Source organism: Onychostruthus taczanowskii, unplaced genomic scaffold (genome assembly GCF_017590055.1).
Source record: "Onychostruthus taczanowskii isolate IOZ18803 unplaced genomic scaffold, ASM1759005v1 scaffold19, whole genome shotgun sequence".
NCBI lineage: Eukaryota > Metazoa > Chordata > Aves > Passeriformes > Passeridae > Onychostruthus > Onychostruthus taczanowskii.
Window position 1 is genome coordinate 12496397 of NW_024499128.1, and position 19076 is coordinate 12515472.

General features: G+C 44.9%; 2 protein-coding genes across 2 annotated transcripts; one reads left to right on the forward strand and one right to left on the reverse strand.

The window, feature by feature from the left end:
- The first annotated feature begins 24 nt into the window (after nt 1-24).
- On the forward strand, nt 25-1347 carry FAHD1 (fumarylacetoacetate hydrolase domain containing 1). Its single transcript, XM_041401964.1, has one exon. The coding sequence runs from the start codon at nt 108-110 to the stop codon at nt 792-794; it is 687 nt and encodes a 228-aa protein (XP_041257898.1). The 5' UTR covers nt 25-107; the 3' UTR covers nt 795-1347.
- A 1557-nt stretch (nt 1348-2904) lies between these two features.
- Nucleotides 2905-14235, reverse strand: MEIOB (meiosis specific with OB-fold). Its single transcript, XM_041401963.1, has 13 exons — nt 14167-14235; nt 10798-10855; nt 9502-9633; nt 8886-8958; nt 8316-8511; nt 7832-7932; nt 6321-6373; nt 6141-6236; nt 5655-5756; nt 5044-5197; nt 4552-4735; nt 3418-3504; nt 2905-3142 (listed from the first exon to the last, which is right to left on the reverse strand). Exons 1-13 carry the CDS (start codon nt 14233-14235, stop codon nt 3026-3028), a joined length of 1422 nt encoding a protein of 473 aa, XP_041257897.1. The 3' UTR covers nt 2905-3025.
- Nucleotides 14236-19076: the final 4841 nt, after the last annotated feature.

Genomic DNA, 19076 nt, shown 5'->3' on the forward strand with positions numbered 1-19076 from the left:
GCCCGGCCCCGGGCCCGGCCCCCGGCCCGCCCGCTCGCTCCGCGGGGGAGGAGCGGCAGAAGCGGCGGCGCCGTGCGGGGCCCGGCAAGGACGCGGCAAGGGCGGCCATGGGCAGCTCCAAACCGCTGTCCCGCTTCTGGGAGTGGGGTAGGAACATCGTGTGCGTGGGGCGAAACTACGCGGAGCACGCCAAGGAGATGGGCAGCGCCCTGCCCGCCGAGCCGCTCTTCTTCCTCAAGCCTTCCTCGGCCTACGTGCGGGAGGGGTCCCCCATCGTGCGGCCCTACTACTGCCGGAACCTGCACCACGAGGTGGAGCTGGGGGTGGTCATCGGCCGGAGGGCGCGGGCCGTGCCGCGGGACGCGGCCATGGAGCACGTGGCGGGCTATGCCCTGTGCCTGGACATGACGGCCCGCGACACGCAGGAGGAGTGCAAGAAGAAGGGGCTGCCCTGGACCTTGGCCAAAGGGTTCGGCTCGTCCTGCCCCGTCAGTGACTTCGTGCCCAAGGAGAAGATCCCGGACCCGCACAAGCTGCAGATCTGGCTGAAGGTGAACGGGAAGCTGAGGCAGGAGGGGGACACCTCCTCCATGATCTTCTCCATCCCTTACCTGATCAGCTACATCAGCCACGTTTTCACCTTGGAAGAAGGGGACTTGATTCTCACGGGGTCTCCCAAAGGAGTGGGGTCCGTGGAGGCCAACGATGAGATCGAGGCGGGGATCAGGGATGTGGTGTCCGTGAGGTTCAAGGTGGCACAGGGCACGGAACCCAGGAACCCAAAAGGTGTTTGACTGCCACAGCCCCGTTTCCATGGAGGCTGCAGCACACCTGGACTCCAGCCCAGCAGCTCCAGATTCCAGAATTTAATTCCAAAACCATACCTGGGAACTGGCAATGGAGACACTGGAGAGGGGAATGGGCCTGGCTGTCCTGCTGTGTGTGCTTCTCTTCTGCTGATGCTTTGAGCATAGCCTTAAAATAAAAATTACTGATCAAAACAATTCAAATGATGATGTAGGAGCTAAGGCTCAGCCGTGCTGTGGAGAATCAAAGGTTTATGTGTAGATGTGGAACCCTAAATCAAGAACTGCAGCTTCACAAAGTTTCTTCTACAAGAGAAAGATGTTTGATTTTTTGGATTAGTTTTGTGATTCCTCCCTGCTTTTTTCAAACACACAAATTAAAGAAGGATGGCTTTTCTTCCCACTCCAGGGGGCAGAGGCACCAGGAAGTGTGCCAGATGTTTGGCAGATCTGTTTTTTTCCTAAACTGAGCTTGAAATATGTTCTAAAAGTGAAATAATGCAAAATGATCAAGAATAAAGAAGCATATGGGTAAAGATCACCACCAAACTTTTCTTTTGACTGATTTCAATGTATTTTTAGTAAAACTGTGACTGCAGCAGTTGCTGTTACCCAGTGCAGTGCAGCAGTTGGAGTTTTAAGTGTTTCCAGCTGCTAAAAGCCACACTGGGTAACTTTCCCCAGTTCCCAGCTGCAGCTGTTCCAGCACTCCCCACCGGTTTGCATGACAGCGAGTTCTCTTTCAATTCAACAGAGCAAGTTGTAAAATGTAATTTAAAAAATCCTCCCCATGCAAACATCAAAACCTAGATTTTTCAAAGGTTGCACAGAACTGGTTCATTTCTAACAAAAACAGATGGATTTGGGTTTTTGTTTTACATAAATGCAAAGCACCAAAGCTAAACGCTTCCATTTGTCAGAGCCAGATCTTAAAAACTGCTAGGAAAAGCTTTGCTTTTAAAAGTGGGGAGTTTACAGAAAAATCCTGTCTCCCAAAGAGAAGCAGCTCTGTGAGAGCAGCACAGTCCAGAGTGCTGCACACCACAATGGGAGAAGAAATTGAAGAATTCCTTTAGAATTTCTCCAGAATTAAAACAGCCATGAGGGTGAAGAGTTCTGGAAGAGGAAGGATGGAATTAAGTGTCTGTACTGTTTGCATTTCCTCCTGCCTGTCCAACATTCCCATCTCTGGCAACAGCAGCAGGGCATCATTTGCAGTTTGGTCTCCAGCCCTGGGTATTGACAGAGTTGGGATTAAGTTACTGGAAACATTCCCTTCAGAATGGGAATTGTTATGGCTGGGAAATGTTGAATTGTTTATTGCCACAAGAGGGACGACCCAACGCTGGCAGCATTTTTGGGGTCTTTATTGCCACCCTTGAGCCAGGGATGCACTCTGGGATTGCTTGTCAGGATTTCCTGTTTCTGTGGGGTTTTCTCTGTGCCATGTTGTTTTAAGGGGTGGGGAGGCACCGGGGGGATCAGAGTTCCCCAGAGTGTCCTGGCTAAAACCCTTTGCCAGAGCAGGGCTGGGGGATCTGTCTCTGTTGGAAACAGCTGAGTCCCAGCGTGCTCAGGAGGTGAGGATGGGACAAATACACCAGCAGGAGGGAAGCTGTGGACAGAAATATATTAAAAACAGGGAACAAAATACATGGAGGAAGGGACAACATACATACCTGGGTTCTTTAAATCCAGCTTTGGTGAACAGAGTCCTGCTTACAGCCTCAGCTTGATTTTTGCTTGTCAGAGGTCACTGCTAATTGATTGCTCTAATTAGACTTAGTCTGCCCAAAGAGAATCAGCCCTGCTCTTGCCCACAGCTCCATGTTTGGCCTCAGCAAGGTGCAGCACAAACCCAGGCAGTGTTTCAGGAGGGGGTCTTTATTTCTTTAACACAAAAGCAGCAAAGCAGTTAAAACCACAGAAGTTCAACAAATCTCATTTAACCTATTTGTTATTTCTGATTTTTTCAAATAGCTGAGTGAGGAAATCTTCCAGCACCCTTAAAAGGGGTTGAATTTGGTAGAATTAACATTTAAGCTTAGGCCCAAGTACACTTTTTAAAGTACAATCACCCAAAAATATGAATTGAGAAGCCCACTTAGGGGTATTGTCACATGCACCTCCCTCCTTTACCATCAGAACAGACTTGGCAAAACCCAACAACAGCAGAATTCCATTTGTAACAACAGAGTGAAGGAAGCCTTTCCTGGCATTTATAAATAATTCCAGTCTCTTCCCAAGCAGCTCTGACTGGCCTCTATGGGATCTGCCAGTTTGCAGGAAAGAAGATTCACTTTTAGTCCAGTTCTCCAATTGGGTGATGAAGTAACCTGGAAAAATAATTAAGGATCTTTGTTATCACAGCACCTTGACAGATTATTTTCAGCTGTTACACAGCACATTTGACAGATTTATTTGCATTATTTCCTGTGTGAGTACACAGTTATGCCATCTGCCTGTCACTGCTGAAGTCAAACACTTTCATTTTGTCCTGGAAATAGGGACAGAGAAAGGGGAGATGGGACAGTAAGAAGAGTTTTGCCCCAAAGGACAAGTTTAAAAGTGAAAACCAGCTCCTGTTTTGAATGAAACATTAAATACTAACCTTGAAGTAAATCTTGCTTCGTTCCAAGAGGAGTTGCCATTTCAGTGCAGTCTTCTGCTCTTCTTCCAGCATGAGGAATTCAGGGACCTGTTAACAGGACACCACAGAGCACTTCAGCAGGTAGCTAAAACATCTCCACAACGAATGATGATGAACATCTTACAAATTTTTATACATTTCTAGGCTGTATTTTTCTGTTTTAATGTGGTGCTTGGTATGAGAAGTGTTCTGCTCTTCTTCCAGCATGAGGAATTCAGGGACCTGTTAACAGGACACCACAGAGCACTTCAGCAGGTAGCTAAAACATCTCCACAACAAATTATGATGAAAAGAACATCTTACAAATTTTTAGGCTGTATTTTTCTGTTTTAATGTAGTGCTTGGTATGAGATGTATACCAAGACAGTCACACTAACCAGATAAACTGCAGGGTGTTTGGAAATCAGAGGTAGGGATTTCCATGTTCTCAGAAAAGCAATGCTCTGAACTGGGTTCAGTCTTACACTGAACACAATTCCTGTTGGCATCTGCTGACTTCCAACTTCTGCCAAGCTCTGTGTGTCCATCCATCATCCATCCATCCATCCATCCATCCATCCATCCATCCATCCATCCATCCATCCCCATGATATTTTTAAGAAAATCCTTTGCTAGGATTTTTCTCCTGTTCTAGCTGAGAAGCCTCAGAAAAGAAATGTAAACAATTAACTATCTGGTGGCAGTGGAATGTGGTCTGGACATTGTTTACCAACAGGTGCATCTTCCATTGCTCCATGTGGATTGTTTTCATTTGATGACCAGTCACAGCCACCTGTATCGAGGCTGTGAGCAGTGACAAGATTTTGGTTATTCATTCCTTTCTTTTCCTTTCCAGCCCTCTGAAGGATCCTTTTCTTTCTATTCTTTTTAGTATAGTTTTAGCACAGCATTTTAGTATAATATCATAATAAATCAGCCTTCTGAAACATGGAGTCAAGATTCTCATCTCTTCCCTCATCCTGGGACCCTCGAACACAACCATACCCATCCATGCCATTTTTGTCACTCTTGCACCCAGCACACACACAGAACATTTTCGGGTGTTTGTAACTCAGCAGAGCTGAGCTCAGCAGGAGCAGCCCAAGCCCCCCTTACTGTGCAGCCCAGGGTGTCCTCAGCCACACAGTCAGCCAGGTAGCAGGAGCGCAGGGTGCCTGTGTGGTCTGTCACATCCACCAGGATGTCAAAGCTGGCAAAGGTGGACTTGGCCTCTGGAGAGACGTCACTGCAGAAGGTGCAGGTGTTTGAGGCCTCATTCACGATGAACCTGCAGACTGAGCTGAAACACAAGCAGAGAATTCCTGCAGATATGCAATTTGTTCTTCCTGGAACATTTTTCTAGACTGAGATTTCCCAAGAGACTTAAAAAAATTGTTCATCTCCTAAACTCTTGAGTCCATCTGAGACAAAGTGACCTTTTCTTTTTCACTCCAGGAGCACAAAGAGCCCTCAACAAAACCCCACATGGCATCCTCCAGAAGAGTTTTATTTCTTCTCTGGGATGGGACTAAAATATTGCTCCATGTCATTTGGTCTGGGTAAGAGGGACAAGCAGTTTTAGCACGCTCCAAGCAGGCAGTTGCTCACCATCTGTTGCGCAGCACTCTGGACACGCTCTCGTCGATGTCCAGGGTGGAAATGTAGCCATAAATAATTCCATGGAGAGGCTCCAGCTTCCCATCACTCTGGAGAGCTTTTTCTTTCAGCTGTTCCACTGTGTAGACATCCACTACAGCCTCCACTACAAGTTTAAAAGACAAGTTAAGTGTGTCTGAGCCAGAAATTATTCGAAGAGCAATGGCAAAAGTGGATGTTAAGGCAATAAAAAGGAGATTTAAAGCAGCAGTAAAGCCTCCCCTCAAAAAAAAAAAAAAAAAAAAAAAAAAAGTAAAAGGGACTCAGATCAGGAATATATCTATTATTTAATCTTTGTATCCTCCAAAATGAGTTTTTGGCAAAAGTTTTCCCCCTCACTTCTCCAAACTGGTTGCAGACAGAAGGAACCCACCAGACAGGCTGCAGCTGGCACAGTCAGCTGAAGATACCCAAAGACAAAATAAGGGACAGCCCCAAGAAACCATCCAAACTTCACCCACCCAGCCAGGCTGGACTTTTGTTTCTGTGAACACACAGAGCAGGAATTCTTGCAGCTGCACTGTGAAATGACACTGTGCAGGTAAATAAAATCAAACACTTACAGTTAATGGTTTCATTTGGCAGCTCCTTCACGGGGCTGGGCAGAGCTCCTGCCTGGGCACTCTCTTTGATGAAGCTGAAGAGAACATTTGCTTCTGCTGTTTCTGAAGAACAGTAAAGTTATCACTATATGTTGCATGTCAAAGTCACTGCATTTTTACATTTCACAAGTTTTTATTCTGGTAGTACAAACACGTTGGAATTAGCCAAGATTTGCTTTTCTCTTTTTTATTTTAACTGTTAATCCTGCATGGAATAAACATATGAAGGTTGCTAACAATAAATAAAATAAAATAAAATAAAATAAAATAAAATAAAATAAAATAAAATAAAAGTAGAAGCCAAAGGCACTGGTCATCACATAGCAGACAAAAAGCAGGGAGCTTTGTGAGAAGCAGGCAGAAGAAATCACAGTTCCAATAGATTAATTAATGCATTCTAGCCTAGAATAATTATTAATGGCAAAGAAATACTTGAGCAGCTCTTACCTGGGTTCGTTGTAATGATGGTTTTGGATATCACAGTTGCAGTCATGCAGTTCCTAAATTTGTCAAAATTGATTCTCACATCTGATGCAAATATAACTGTGCAGAAAAACACCCCCATGTTACTGGAGAATAAATGCCACATGAAGAACTTGAATAAAACCATAAACCAGACTGGTTTACCTGTTTCTTGGGGGATCCAACTCTGTGCCAGCTGGATGGATTCGTTATCCCAGCTAAATTAAACAAAACATTTTTGAAACAGCACCCAAAGTGTTTAGTACTAAACTAGTAAATAACATGGCTGTAATAAAATTGGCCAAAGGGGACACGACTCCTTTGTGACACACGTGGCACTGAAATTCCTTGTGCCTGCTTTATCCCAAACAGGATAACATAAAGATGGGCCTAAATGCAGAATATACCTGGGAAAATGCTGTATTTCAGCTTTTATCCAAGTCATTTCTAGCTAAGCAAATCCCAGCTGAAGGAGCTGTTTGTGCTGGGCCAGGCTGATTGCTCAGATCCCCAGGCCAGATGTTCAACACTGGGATCTTTGTGGCTGGGGATGATGAGACTGGAGTGAGGTCAGAAACATCCCTCAAAAATGGTAATTTCATGGTCTCTTGATAAAATCTCATTCAGCTCCTCCTAAATTTGACTGGCAAGAGCACAGCCAAAGCACAGATTTGTTCTGGTGGGTTTTCTCCTTAATCCTTGGAAAAAGATTTAAGATATTTCCTTTTCATCTGATATTTCCCAGGCACCTCTTCCCTGCTGGGCTCTGAAATCCCCTGACAGTGCCCAAGTCCCAGCACTGAGAGAGCTGATGGAGGAGTTAATTTCCAAATTAACCCTGGGCTGGAAGGGTTCACCCCAGAGCTGCTTCTCTTGGTTTTGTGGCTGTGAGTTGTGTTAAACATCCCTGGAGGTAACACAGCTCCCAGCCCACGGTGCAGGGCTGGCTGCCTGCTTCCCCTGAGGGAACAAAGGTCACTGAAGTAATTTTTAATCACCAAACAGCGACCCCAGGGCAAGGGAACACCCACACCCCCACATGCCCCTGCACTTGGAAAAGCCACAAGTTTATTGAACAAACTGGGGGCAAAATGCAAAGGTTCCCCTGTTCACAGCAGGGATGGGCTGGGTGGAGTTGTGTTTGTAACCAGGACAGAGTTTGAAAACACAGCCAGAGTCGCATCAAAATGTTTCTGCGTTATTTTAAATATTTCAAAACTATTTTAACCTGTTTCCACTCCACTTGCAATTCTGCTTGGTTTTAAAAATGGATCATGCTCTTCATTTTCCTGCCCTGCTGCTTGTGGAAGAGACACAACAGCCTTTGCAGCTGGTTTTAAAAGTCATTTCCTGAATTAGCTCAAATGTCCACATTAAAAAAAAAAAAAAGAAATTATTTGGAACTGAGCTTCATTTTGCCATCCATGAGCCAGCAGGCTGTCAGCAAGCCATAAAACTACACAAGATATATAAGGCCACTCTAATGAATCTCTTCTCAAAGTCTCTTTTCTGTGTACATTGCTGCCTCATCTCAGTTGCCTCCTAAATAACAATATATTTAAATTAAAAGATGGGTTTATAGTTAATTAGTGTGTGTTATAGCTAATTTCTTCACCCATGTTTGCATTATTTTTTAGTGAATTAAAGAACATTTAAAGAATTAAAGAACATTTTACCATACTATTGGGAAAGACCTCTCTGTTTCATCATACAGCTTTACTTCACACCTCTGGCCTTTCCTTTTGTCTGAAGTTATAAAATACTTTGGCTCCCCAACCTTGAAGAAGAAAAAGAAGTCACTTGTCCTCTATTCAGTGTTTAGGAGAATAAAATTCATAACCTAGAAACGGTTAGAAAAGGGAAGAAAGATACTATAGACTACTAAAAATGGGATCAATTAATTTCCCCTTCATTTTGTTGATAAAAAAACCTCATCAAAGGGTGTGTGTGGTTATTGTCACTCAGCTGCCAAGCTGAACAAATGCAGTCCTGGCCACTGTGAGGCTCAAAATCCACATTGACACAGATTTACAATGAAGTTACTCGTGGCAGGGCACAGAAATGCTCCTCACTCAGTGCCACCACAGCCCAAAATCCACATTTTTACACAGATTACAATGAAGTTACTCGTGGCAGGGCACAGAAATGCTCCTCACTCACTGCCATCACAGCTGCCAGCACATTGAGGACTCTCCCATGGAGGCTTTGTCCATTTGCCACGATGTCCCCCAGGGAATAATAATCCTGAGGGTCCTTGACAGGCAGGTGCAGCAGGGCCAGGAGCCTGGTGTCTGTGTCGTAGCAGGAAGAGGTTTTAACCACAGAGTGATTTTCACTGAGCAATAATTTGTAGCCACTAGAACAGAACAAATCCCATGGATCAGCACTGCACTCACTGAGGTTTCAACATTATAAAATGTTAATTCATATGAAAAACAACTTTATTCCATTATAGTTTTTCCTAAAGGTACAAAAATTCTTGTAGATTTTACTCAAATAATGAAATTTACTCTGTTTAGCAACAAAGAACATGATTGCTTTATGACCTTCTATTTATTAAATATATTCTCCTTTGAGATTTGACCAGACATTGTTGAGCACAGGAAGAAGGTACAGCTACACAGGAAGAAAACACCAAAAATTTCTACCAATTTACTGTGGCTGGAAATTAAAGCAAGTCTTAACTTTGATCTTTCTAGAATGAACTACCACTCCGTGCTTTAAATTTACCTAGGAGTTACAGGGTTGAATTTTTCTTCTCTTTCTGCTTCCTTGGACTGAATTAAAGGATTTTCAATTGTAACTAGAATAAAGCATTGATAGGTAATGTTAGAAATTGATTATAGGTCCAATTATAGATATTTTTGTGTGTACACTCTGTAAGCTCACAAGTTTTACCCAAACAACCCCAGGTAGCAAAATCTTTCTATGAACTTAAAAAGATAAAAGTGCATCCTGTAAATAAATACAGGATTTTTGTTGTGGTTTTATCAGCAATCATAGTCATATCTGTAACTGAGGGAAGACAAACAGCAAACAGCTTTACAGCTTATTTTTCATCATGTTAAAGACCTCAATATAATGTAAAATTTGACATTGATTAACTGCAGGCCAGCTCTGAGCTGCTGCACTCAGTGGGTTCCTTTGTTGACATATTTACTGGGCTTCAGCTGAAATCCTTGGAATCTTGTTCCTTTCCTCTTTGTATTGAACAGAACTGAACAATTTGTTTCCAATTAGGCTGTTTGTGAGTCCTCAGAGCAAAACACAGCAAAGCCACCAGCACAACCCTGATTGCCATGCAAACAGAAACGTGGTGGGAACAAATAAATTAAAATGAACTCACCACAGTCACCAACCCTGAAGCTTTCTGAGAGGGATCTGATGTACTCTTCTCTGCCCCAGGACTGGACATTAATGAAGTAAGTTGGGGAATCACGAATGGTAAAATTGAAGGTGTATCTTTCAGTGCCAATGTCTGCAAAAATAAACAGGGCTGCAGCAATTCCTCAGCACAGCTTGATTTCTAACTAGAATATGTGTATAAAAACTACTATTTTGGGGTTTTCCCGGATTTTAGTGGGAATTTTCTCCCACTAGAGGCCAGCAGGTGGTGCAGGAACACGGTGGTGGTTGGGAATGGGCTGCAGTTCCTGCTGTGATCAAACTTCAGATGAAACAGGGAGAGGTGCAGGAGGTGACAGCAGGGCTGTCACACGGGGAGGGCTCATTTGTACACGCAGCCCCAGTTCTGCAGCAGCTGATGGCCCAGGCTGCAGGGTCACTGCCAGGGGGTCCAACTGAATAAAGCAAAGTGTTTCCAGTGCTATGGAAAATCCAGGATATTGGTGTCTGCATCCCTGCCCTGTCTCATACAGGGAACTAAAAAAGCTTTCCAGGATCACAGCATGATGCAGTGGATTACTAAATTACCCAGGAAAACTCGAGTGATCCCCCAGTGCCCTGAGTGCAGGCCCATGGAGCACACACACCAACACCCTGTCTGTGGGCTCTGCACTAGGTGACACCAGTTTCAGGTGACAATGATGACTTTCCCCTAAAACCTCTCCCGTCCAGCAGCTCAGCAGGAACCAGTGGCAGCAGAAAAACTGAGCCCTTCTCCTGGAGCTGGAATGGCTCTCCAGGGCTGGAGGTGCTTCCTGGCAGTGTCTGCACCAACCCCGACTGTAAATTTGTTGTTTCAATTTCCAATTAACATTATTAACAACATACAATTCCGATTTTGTCTCAGATGAAGCTGCTGCTAACTCAGGCCAGAAATTACTTGTGTCACTCCACAGGACATGTCCTCAACATTTCTGTTTTAAGAGAGAACAAATATGAAGGCACCAGCTCCATCCCAGCAGTATTTGTGGAAGAGTGGGTTCATATTGGTTCCATCTTCAGAGCATGAAACACTTCCATGACAGAGTTTTTCCAATTTCTAATTGATACGGCTCAGCCAAACCGATGCTTCTCTTTCATCTTGCTTCTCAAACAGACACCATTTTTTTGGGTGCATTTTTATTCTATCCATTTTATACTGAGAAATCTGTTTATCATTTAAATCTTGATTTCAGTCATCTCTGCCAAATTACACCGTTGAAGAAAATGAAGTAAAAAGAGTTTAAAGGGACTGTACTTTTTCGGTCTGGAAAGCTTCTGACATCTGTTTTCCCAATAACCACCCCGATTACATTCTGAAAAATAAAAAGATTATACAGTACAAGTATTAAACCCAGATGTAGATGATGAATTAGATTTCATGGAATTATACTCTGCTGATGATAATAAACATATTTCTGGCTGGTAATCATTTTAATCTATTTATTCCACAGTACCGTTATGAGCTAAAGAGTAAAACAAACACACAAGTTTACTTTAGGAAAAAATTGTGACTAATAAAAGTATTAAAAGAAATGCATCTGTTTCTGTTTGTGAAGAAAATGGGAGGACAAAAGTTCACCCCAAACCTTCACAATTTTGGCTGTTCTACAGCAATCTCTCCTCAGGTAGGCAGCAATGTTGTTATTTCATGCTCTCTGCACAGGTCTCAGATCTCCTCAAATGCTCCATGGAAAGCCTGGGTAGGATTTATTGTACAGTGAAGTGTCCAAGGTTTCCTGGCTCTCAGCCACAGTGTGCACCTACAGGAGCTTGTCCTGGCCTCAGCCAAGCAGCCTAAATTCCTACAGGTGCCTCTCTCTTGCTATCTTTCAACTGACTCCAAGGGAGCTGAGGCAAGCAGCTTTTCTCTTGATTCAGACCAAAATCAATGTTATTCTGCTTTGCTAAACCTGTGCCCATTATGTAAAAACATCCTGTTCTCAATTGTCAAACACAACTACTGGGAGCAAACACACACATGTAGATATAGATATCTATCTATAATATAACAGCTGTGTGCTGGGTTCTTGCTGTGTTTCAGGTGGTCCTTGGTGTCAGACAAGAGTTTTGCAGTGCTGGTTTGGGATTTCAGAGGTCAGCAAGGAAAGTCAGAGTGGGATGAGGGCTGGAAGAACAGACTGACAGTGCAATACTGCCAGGATCCTTCAAAACATGAAGCATCCCACCTCAACTCCACTTCACAGAATCCTGGAATGGTTTGGGTTGGAGGGACCTTAAAGCCCACCCAGTGCCACTCCTGACGTGGCAGGGACACCTCCCACTGTCCCAGGCTGCTCCAAGCCCGGTCCAGCCTGGCCTGGGACACTGCCAGGGATCCAGGGGCAGCCACAGCTCCTTCACACGAGCCCTTCTGACAGTCTGGGACACTGCCATCCAGCAGAATTCCCATTCCAGCAGAATTCCAGAGGCAGCTGGAATGGGACAGTCATTCCAGCAGAATTCCCATTCCAGCAGAATTCCAGAGGCAGCTGGCAAGGGCAGGGCTGCAGTTCAATAACCAGCCAGGATTCCTTTTGTACATATTCCCAAAGCAGCGTGACCTGCCTGACTTCACTGCAGCCATATCGACAGCAGCTCAAAAAGCAGCTCTGCGGTTTCCTGGGGATCACTAGAGGGAGCACGGGACCTGCCTTATCCTGCAGGGATGGGCACACTCAGGAAGAGGCCACTTGTGTACAGCACTGTCATATCCCCCTTCCACACTGAATGCTTCATGTCCACTGCATGCAGTGAGTCTGATTAGCATTTTGTTTTTCTATTTTGGGTTTTGTTCCTTAATTTAGAAAAAAAAAAAAATCATCTATTAAATAAGAGTGCAGCATTCCCCTTATATCACCACCAAATGTCAAAAGAGCTGACATTTAGGATGAGTGCCTGCAGAAACTAGGCTGATTGTGCCTAATTTCTGGTGTAAATATCCCATTTCCCAAAGAATTCTGCCCTGGCCCTGCTATAAATGTGTTCACCTCTGTGTCTCCAACCCTGAGCTTGCACAGAGAGCTGGCAGAAGGAATTGATCTGGCTGGAAACTATTTTGGACTGAGGAAGGGAGAAAAACTTCCAGAGATCATTTCCTTGATCAGCTCATTGTGCAACTGCCCAAGCACTCATTTCCCAAAAGAGGAGGGGAACACCCCCCCATGGTGCCTGTTTTGGCAAAGCTCTGCTTGAGGCTGCTCAACCAACTCATGAACATGCTGCAAGCGTTTACACTTGAATCTCTTTCACTTTTTAAAATAAACAGCAAACTCATAAACCGTGCCATTTTGATACTTCAAACTGTGTGTTCAGCTGTTTTAACGGCCTAAAACAACACACACTGATCATTCTATCATAAGTTATTTTATAAAAATCCTTTTGTTGCCGTGCGTTGCTAACTGCAATACTCAAGATTAGTTTTATTTGTAAAACAAAAGCTTTTATTTGTAAAATAAAGGCTTTTAACTGGATCATTATTTGGGAGGAACTGTGAATGACAGGCTAGATTAGCATTGCTGAAGATCAGTTTGGATCAATATGGCTCTAAGGAGATAGAAAACTGCTCTTAGATCATCCCTTTTCTGTGATTCCTCTTTCATTTGTTTAAAGTAAATGAGAAAATAAATTGTGCCGTCCCAAATAAAAAGTGGTGCGAATGGGAAAACTCCATGTTTTCACTCTTTCCAGGAACATCAGGACTTCCTGGGGCAGGGGAGGGGACATTCTGCCTCTACTCAGGTGAGACACCCTGGGGTCCCAGCACAGGAAGGACAAAGAGCTGTTGGGGTGAGTCCAGAAGAGGCTCCAGGATGACTGGAAAAGCTGAAAGAATTGGGATTGCTCATCCTGGAAAAGAGAAGCTTTGGGGTCACCTAACTGTGGCCTTCCAGGGGCTGAAGGAGCTGACAAGAACCATGAGAGAGACTCTTTACAAAGGATGAGTGACAGGACAAGGGGCAATGGCTCCAAAGAGAGAGTGGGCTTAGGATACTGGGGAGAAATCCTTCCCTGGCAGGGTGGGCAGGCCCTGGCACAGGTGCCCAGAGCAGCTGTGGCTGCCCCTGGATCCCTGGCAGTGCCCAAAGCCAGGCTGGGCTCGGAGCAGCCTGGCACAGTGGGAGGTGTCCCTGCCATGGCAGGGGTGGCACTGGGTGGGCTTTAGGCTCCTTTCCAACCCCAACCAACCTGTGATCCTATGCAAACCCGTTTTTTTAACCCCAAAGAAACAGAACCAACCATGGAACTGTGAGATTTTTACCCTGCCTTCCCAGCGTGCCGTGAGAGACTGCTGAGGTCCCAGATGATTGTGGCTGCATAATGCTGACTCTGTCATGTCTTTAATAATGTCTTCACTAATTCAGCATCCATTTAAAGTGCTACAAAGGAGCCTCTGATACATGGAATTGCCCGGTCAATATCTGTGCCTGTGGTACCCACGGGCTGTGGACAACAACAGCATCAATTTTCATTTTGCTGCTTTGCACACAAAGAAGGGAAGGTCCTTTCTACCCAACGATTGCACTAATGCTATCAGTACCTAAATACACATCAATTACATAATTTTGCAGTAATGTAAGACAGTCAGATACAATTTCATCTGGGAACAAAAGGCTGTGAGACTTACAGGACGAGCAAGGTTTGGATGCAGATCTGAAAGTGCAACAAAGTCCCGTGCTGAACGAGAATGAGCCATTCTTTATCTGAAACTGGAGGAAACTGACTTAGAGTTTGTAAAAATCCAAACAAATCACTTAAGGCCATTCACAGTGAGAATAACAAGTTATTTTTTAACGTAAATGTTTTGACCTAATGGCATCTGTTTTCAATAAGAGGCATTTCAAGCCATCTGAAGTAGACAATTCTTTATTGTTTGGATTTGGCGATGGAAGTTATGAATTTTACTGTGACAGCTCTACCTAAGCTTCTCAAATAAAGGCCTGTAATTTTTATTTATTATTCATCATTAAATGGCTCCATTAGCACCAGGCTCTGAAAAATATTTACCCTCCTTCTCTCTGGGAAGCCCAACTGAATTAATGAGGCAGCTCATATTTAAAAGGCAATTTATATGTGAGGAACGAGAAGTGTTGGGTTGCAAAGCACCTTTAATTGAGGTTTTGGACTAAATATTAAGCTACTTTAAAATGTGAGTTTATGCCCTTCTCAAAATAGAAAAGTTGTGAATTTATTAAAATAAAATTTATAAAACCCAGTTTTTTTCAGGCTGCCAACATGGCATTTACTGCCCAGCCCTGGGAGCACCCATTTCTCTCCAGAAATGCTGAAGTGGGGCCATGGGTGCTTTTTTAGACCCTCTGAATACCTCATTATTTCATGGGTTCCTCAGAGACATTTAGATACTTAACAAATGGTTGTCAGAATCTGGTTTTTGTTGTAAAAGGACCCGTGGCATTGTCCAAATCTTAATAACCTTTAATAGGAGAGAACTGCTGACATTTTTCAGAGGATGCCTGTACAATCTTTAGAACAAAATCCTGAATGGCTTTCATAGTCTTTATACCTGGAACCTCATGTGAGAATTGTTAACCATTTCATCAGGCATTAGGATAAAGGTCTCTTGAACTAGAGAACAAATAAGCCTACATTTTAAAGAAAAATAAGCAGTTATCTGAGAACCAAGCAATTTTTCTAAAAGAGCATTTTAAACTACGCTCTCACAGAGAGACAGCCCAAATTTGTCTTACAGAAACCACTGAACAATGGGGCCCTCAAACCTGTTCCCATCCCATTAGGTGGAAGAATTTATGTTTCCTTCTGTAGGAAAATTACCTCAGCATCCCTCCAAGGCAGGGTAATATTCTCACCTCAGAAGAAGTTAAATATTGTTACCTGCTGTACCTCACACCAGCCGGGTCTTGTCAAAGGAACCAGCGCCGGAACACCTGTAGCAGAGGAAGATTAAAATGGCCATTTAGGATTTTAAAAGCTCTGGGTTCTGAGAGCTGGAGCAGAGCTGCCCCACTCAGGGACCCCTCAACCTCCTCAGGTGCTCCTCAACCCATCATGGACCTCCTCACACACACGTCATTCCCCTCAGGTGCCCTTCACTTACCCTTCAGCCCCTCATTGACCCTTCAACCTCCTCCTGGACCCTTCAGCCCCTCACTGACCCTTCACTGACCCTTCAGCCTCCTCCTGGACTCTTTAGTTCTTCAAGTGCCCCTCAATGAGCCTTCAGCCTCCTCCTGGACTCTTCAGGTGCCCCTCACTGACCGTTCAACCTCCTCCTGGACTCTTCAGCCCCTCACTGACCCTTCAGCCTCCTCCTGGACTCTTTACCTCTTCAAGTGCCCCTCACTGACTCTTCAGCCTCCTCCTGGACCCTTCAGCTCCTCATGTGCCCCCTCATGTGCCCTCCTCACTGACCCTTCAACCTCCTCCTGGACCCTTCAGCCCCTCACTGACCCTTCAGCTTCCTCCTGGACCCTTCAGTCTCCTCCTGGACTGTTCAGCCCCTCAGGCGCCCCTGAAGCCCTCAGTTCGTGAAGGAGACAAGATGGCGCCGGCGCAGTGGCGGGAAAAGGGCTCCGCGCCCCCTCCTCCCTCAGGGCTGAGGGGAGACCTTCTCCCATCCCGGCACGCTCAGCAGGATCTCCAGCAGGCCTGGAGTCGCTGCGTTTGAGGAGGTAATAACAGGGTTAGATGGAATTTTGGGCTGGAATTGTACCCAGTGAGGGTGGGCAGGCCCTGGCACAGGGTGCCCAGAGCAGCTGGAGCTGCCCCAGGTCCCTGGCAGTGCCCAAGGCCAGGCTGGAGCACCCTGGGGTGATCCAAGGGTACCTGCCCGTGGAGCTGGATGGTTTTTAAGGTCCCTCCCAACCCAAATCATCCTGTGAATCTGTGGCTTACCAGATCAGGAATTTAAAATCAGGTTCATTCTACAAATATAAATGCACCAGCAAGACAAAGCAAGTGGCAGAAATCTCTTGACGAACCATTCCGCGCTTCCTTTTTTTTTAGTGTTGGCTATAAGGGGAAAAAAAGTTGCAGCCTGTATTTTATAAATGAATCAAAATTTCTGGTTTAAAGATATTATTTGTATTGATTCACACCCAATAGTCCTATATTTTCAGGCTCTGCACAAGGCTGGCTTGAGCTGTTTTCTCCATTTATATTGAATATAAAATTATATTTTATAAAATCAATACCATTCACTTCTGCATCATAAAAAACTTTACTCCTGATGAGTAATTTTATAACCCCAAGGTCTTGGCTATTGGAAGTTTTCAGCGTAGCCTGACTAATTCTCTGTGTTGACTCTGTATTACAGGATTTTTCATTTCTTCAATTAAACAGCTGAAAATGGATCCCACCTGTGCTGTTTTATTTATTGCTTCACAAAAATCCACGATAATTATCCCATGCCGATGACAAACAGGATGCCAAGGAACTGACAGCCTGCATGGTTTTTTTTCCTTTTTAGGTCACCTTTTGTACAGTATGATCCATGGATCTAATTTTGTTTCGTAGGTTTGATGTCTCCACTAAACGGAACATGGCATTTTTTCCTGTCGGTTCTGTTGTTTTCATTATCTCAAGCTAATGAACAAGCAGAAGGCAATGAGCCTGGTGATGGGATCCTAATGGAATGGGAAGGAGAACCTGGACACTGGCTGGGAAATGCTGGCAAAGGTACAAGGCTCATTCTTACAGCCACCACTGCAATGCAAAACGGGGGGAAAAAAAATCCCTGAAATGAGACCTGTGGGGTGCCCACGGCTGCAGAAGGTGACAAACCAGCACCACAGCCCAGGGGCTCGCAGGAGCTGAGCTGGTCCAGTATCTCAGCAAGGTTTAGGTGGGACACGAGCACCTGCTGCAGCAGAGCCTCGCAGGGATCTTGTGCATGGGTAGGTCCCCACTTCCAGAGGGTTTTGTCCAGGTGGAGCTGCTTTTCTCCCACAGGCACAAAGGGCAGGTGAAACCCGACCTGCCATGTCCCCTCCAGGCCTTTGTTCCGTTTCAAAGCCACCAGAACAAGGGTGCTGTTGTGCCTCTCCTCGGCTTTGTGGGCTGCTTCCACTCCTATTTTCAATGTACATTTGGGGGGGAAAAAAAAAAAAGAAGCTGCTTTTTACTTTCCCAGGATAGCTCCTGCTGGGAAGACGTTATCAGGGCCATCGTGACAGGAGGCACAAAGGCAGGGGACAAAGTGAGACCCGGTTCTTTCCCTCTGAGATGTCTGATTAGATGGTGAATTTCTGCCTTGCAGATGCCGAGCCGAGGACTCCTTTGATGGGTGTACCTGTCTCAGGTGACACTGAGAATTCTGCCATTCACACAGCACATGGCACCTCAGGGACAGCCAGGGGCTTCTGTGGTTACTGCAAACAAATAACACCTTTTTTTGGTGTTTATAACCAACAAATGTCTAACCTGCCTTTATCCCGCTGATTTACAATGCCAGCTGATTCTCCCAGTCAAGGAACTTTCAATACAAACACCGGAGGGCATCTGTAAAAACAAATGTTATTCAACTTGTATCCTGCTTTACTCAACCTTTCCTCCTCAGCTGACCTCAAAGTGGTCTCAAAAAGAAATCAGCATCGTTATCTCCCTTGCACAACTGGGAAAACAGAGGCCAGAGAAAGGCCAGAAGAGGTTTCTTAAAATCCATGTGCCACGCAGAACCAGCTCCCCTCTCCAGCACCAGTTCCCCGCGGGAGAGCACCAGTGTTAATTCAGTGCTTTTCTGATCCAGTGCTTGATCCCTGAAATCTCCAAGTGATTTGAGCTCCCCGGCACTCCAGCGGCACTTAGCGCTCTGCCGATTCCGCCTGCGATGGGCAGAGCCTTCCCGTACACGGCTGCAAATTGCCCGGTCCCTGCTAATTAGGCCTTCATGAATAGATTTATTTAAATTACACTCATTGGCATGGCCGAGCAGTGCAAATGCCGTTTCGTAATTCACTTTAGCAGTTTGTTACGTGACCATCAGTACGCTTTGAGTTCAGGGGAAGAAAGTCCAGCACTAGCAGGGACATTTCAGAAATCATTTCCAAACCCAGAGCAATATAAAAATATTTGCTCTGTTCATTTTCTGCTGCCCACAGCGTTTACTGAGAGGGCTCATTGAATATTTATACATCCTTAGGACCAAAGGAACTGGTAAAATGGAGAGAGCAGACATGTAATTTTATGTAATTGGCCTGACTGAATGCATTAAAAGCAGCAAATTATTAAAGGTGCTCAGTGTTCAGTGGTTTTGGCTGATACCTGAACTGGCAGAGTGCTGATGGAGTGAGGATGGACATCTTCAGCAGCAGCAATGCAGGTGCTGATGCAGCCAACAGGTGCTCAGTGTGTGTTTAGGGACATTTATTCTAAATTTCTCCCAGTCTTTGTTCAGCTCTCACTCCAGCCTGGTTCTCCCCCATCCTGGTCCCCAGCACTGGAACCATCTCTGTGCTGTTTCACTGGGAGCACCACCACCTGCAGCATGGAAAAACACAACAATCCAGAGCCTTGTTGTAAAATTAACATGACCTGTGGCTGGTTCCCACCTCCTCTGGG

What these genes read in the sequence shown, in the direction of transcription:
- FAHD1 (XM_041401964.1), top strand. Translation starts at nt 108, where the DNA reads ATGGGCAGCTCCAAACCGCTGTCCCGCTTCTGGGAGTGGGGTAGGAAC.
- MEIOB (XM_041401963.1), bottom strand. Translation starts at nt 14,235, where the DNA reads ATGGCTCATTCTCGTTCAGCACGGGACTTTGTTGCACTTTCAGATCTG. An exon ending in CTTCAGGGTTGGTGACTGTG is followed by an intron (nt 8,959 to 9,501) that starts GTGAGTTCATTT and finishes GCTTTATTCTAG; the next exon opens with TTACAATTGAAAATCCTTTA. An exon ending in CATCATTACAACGAACCCAG is followed by an intron (nt 5,757 to 6,140) that starts GTAAGAGCTGCT and finishes ACTGTTCTTCAG; the next exon opens with AAACAGCAGAAGCAAATGTT.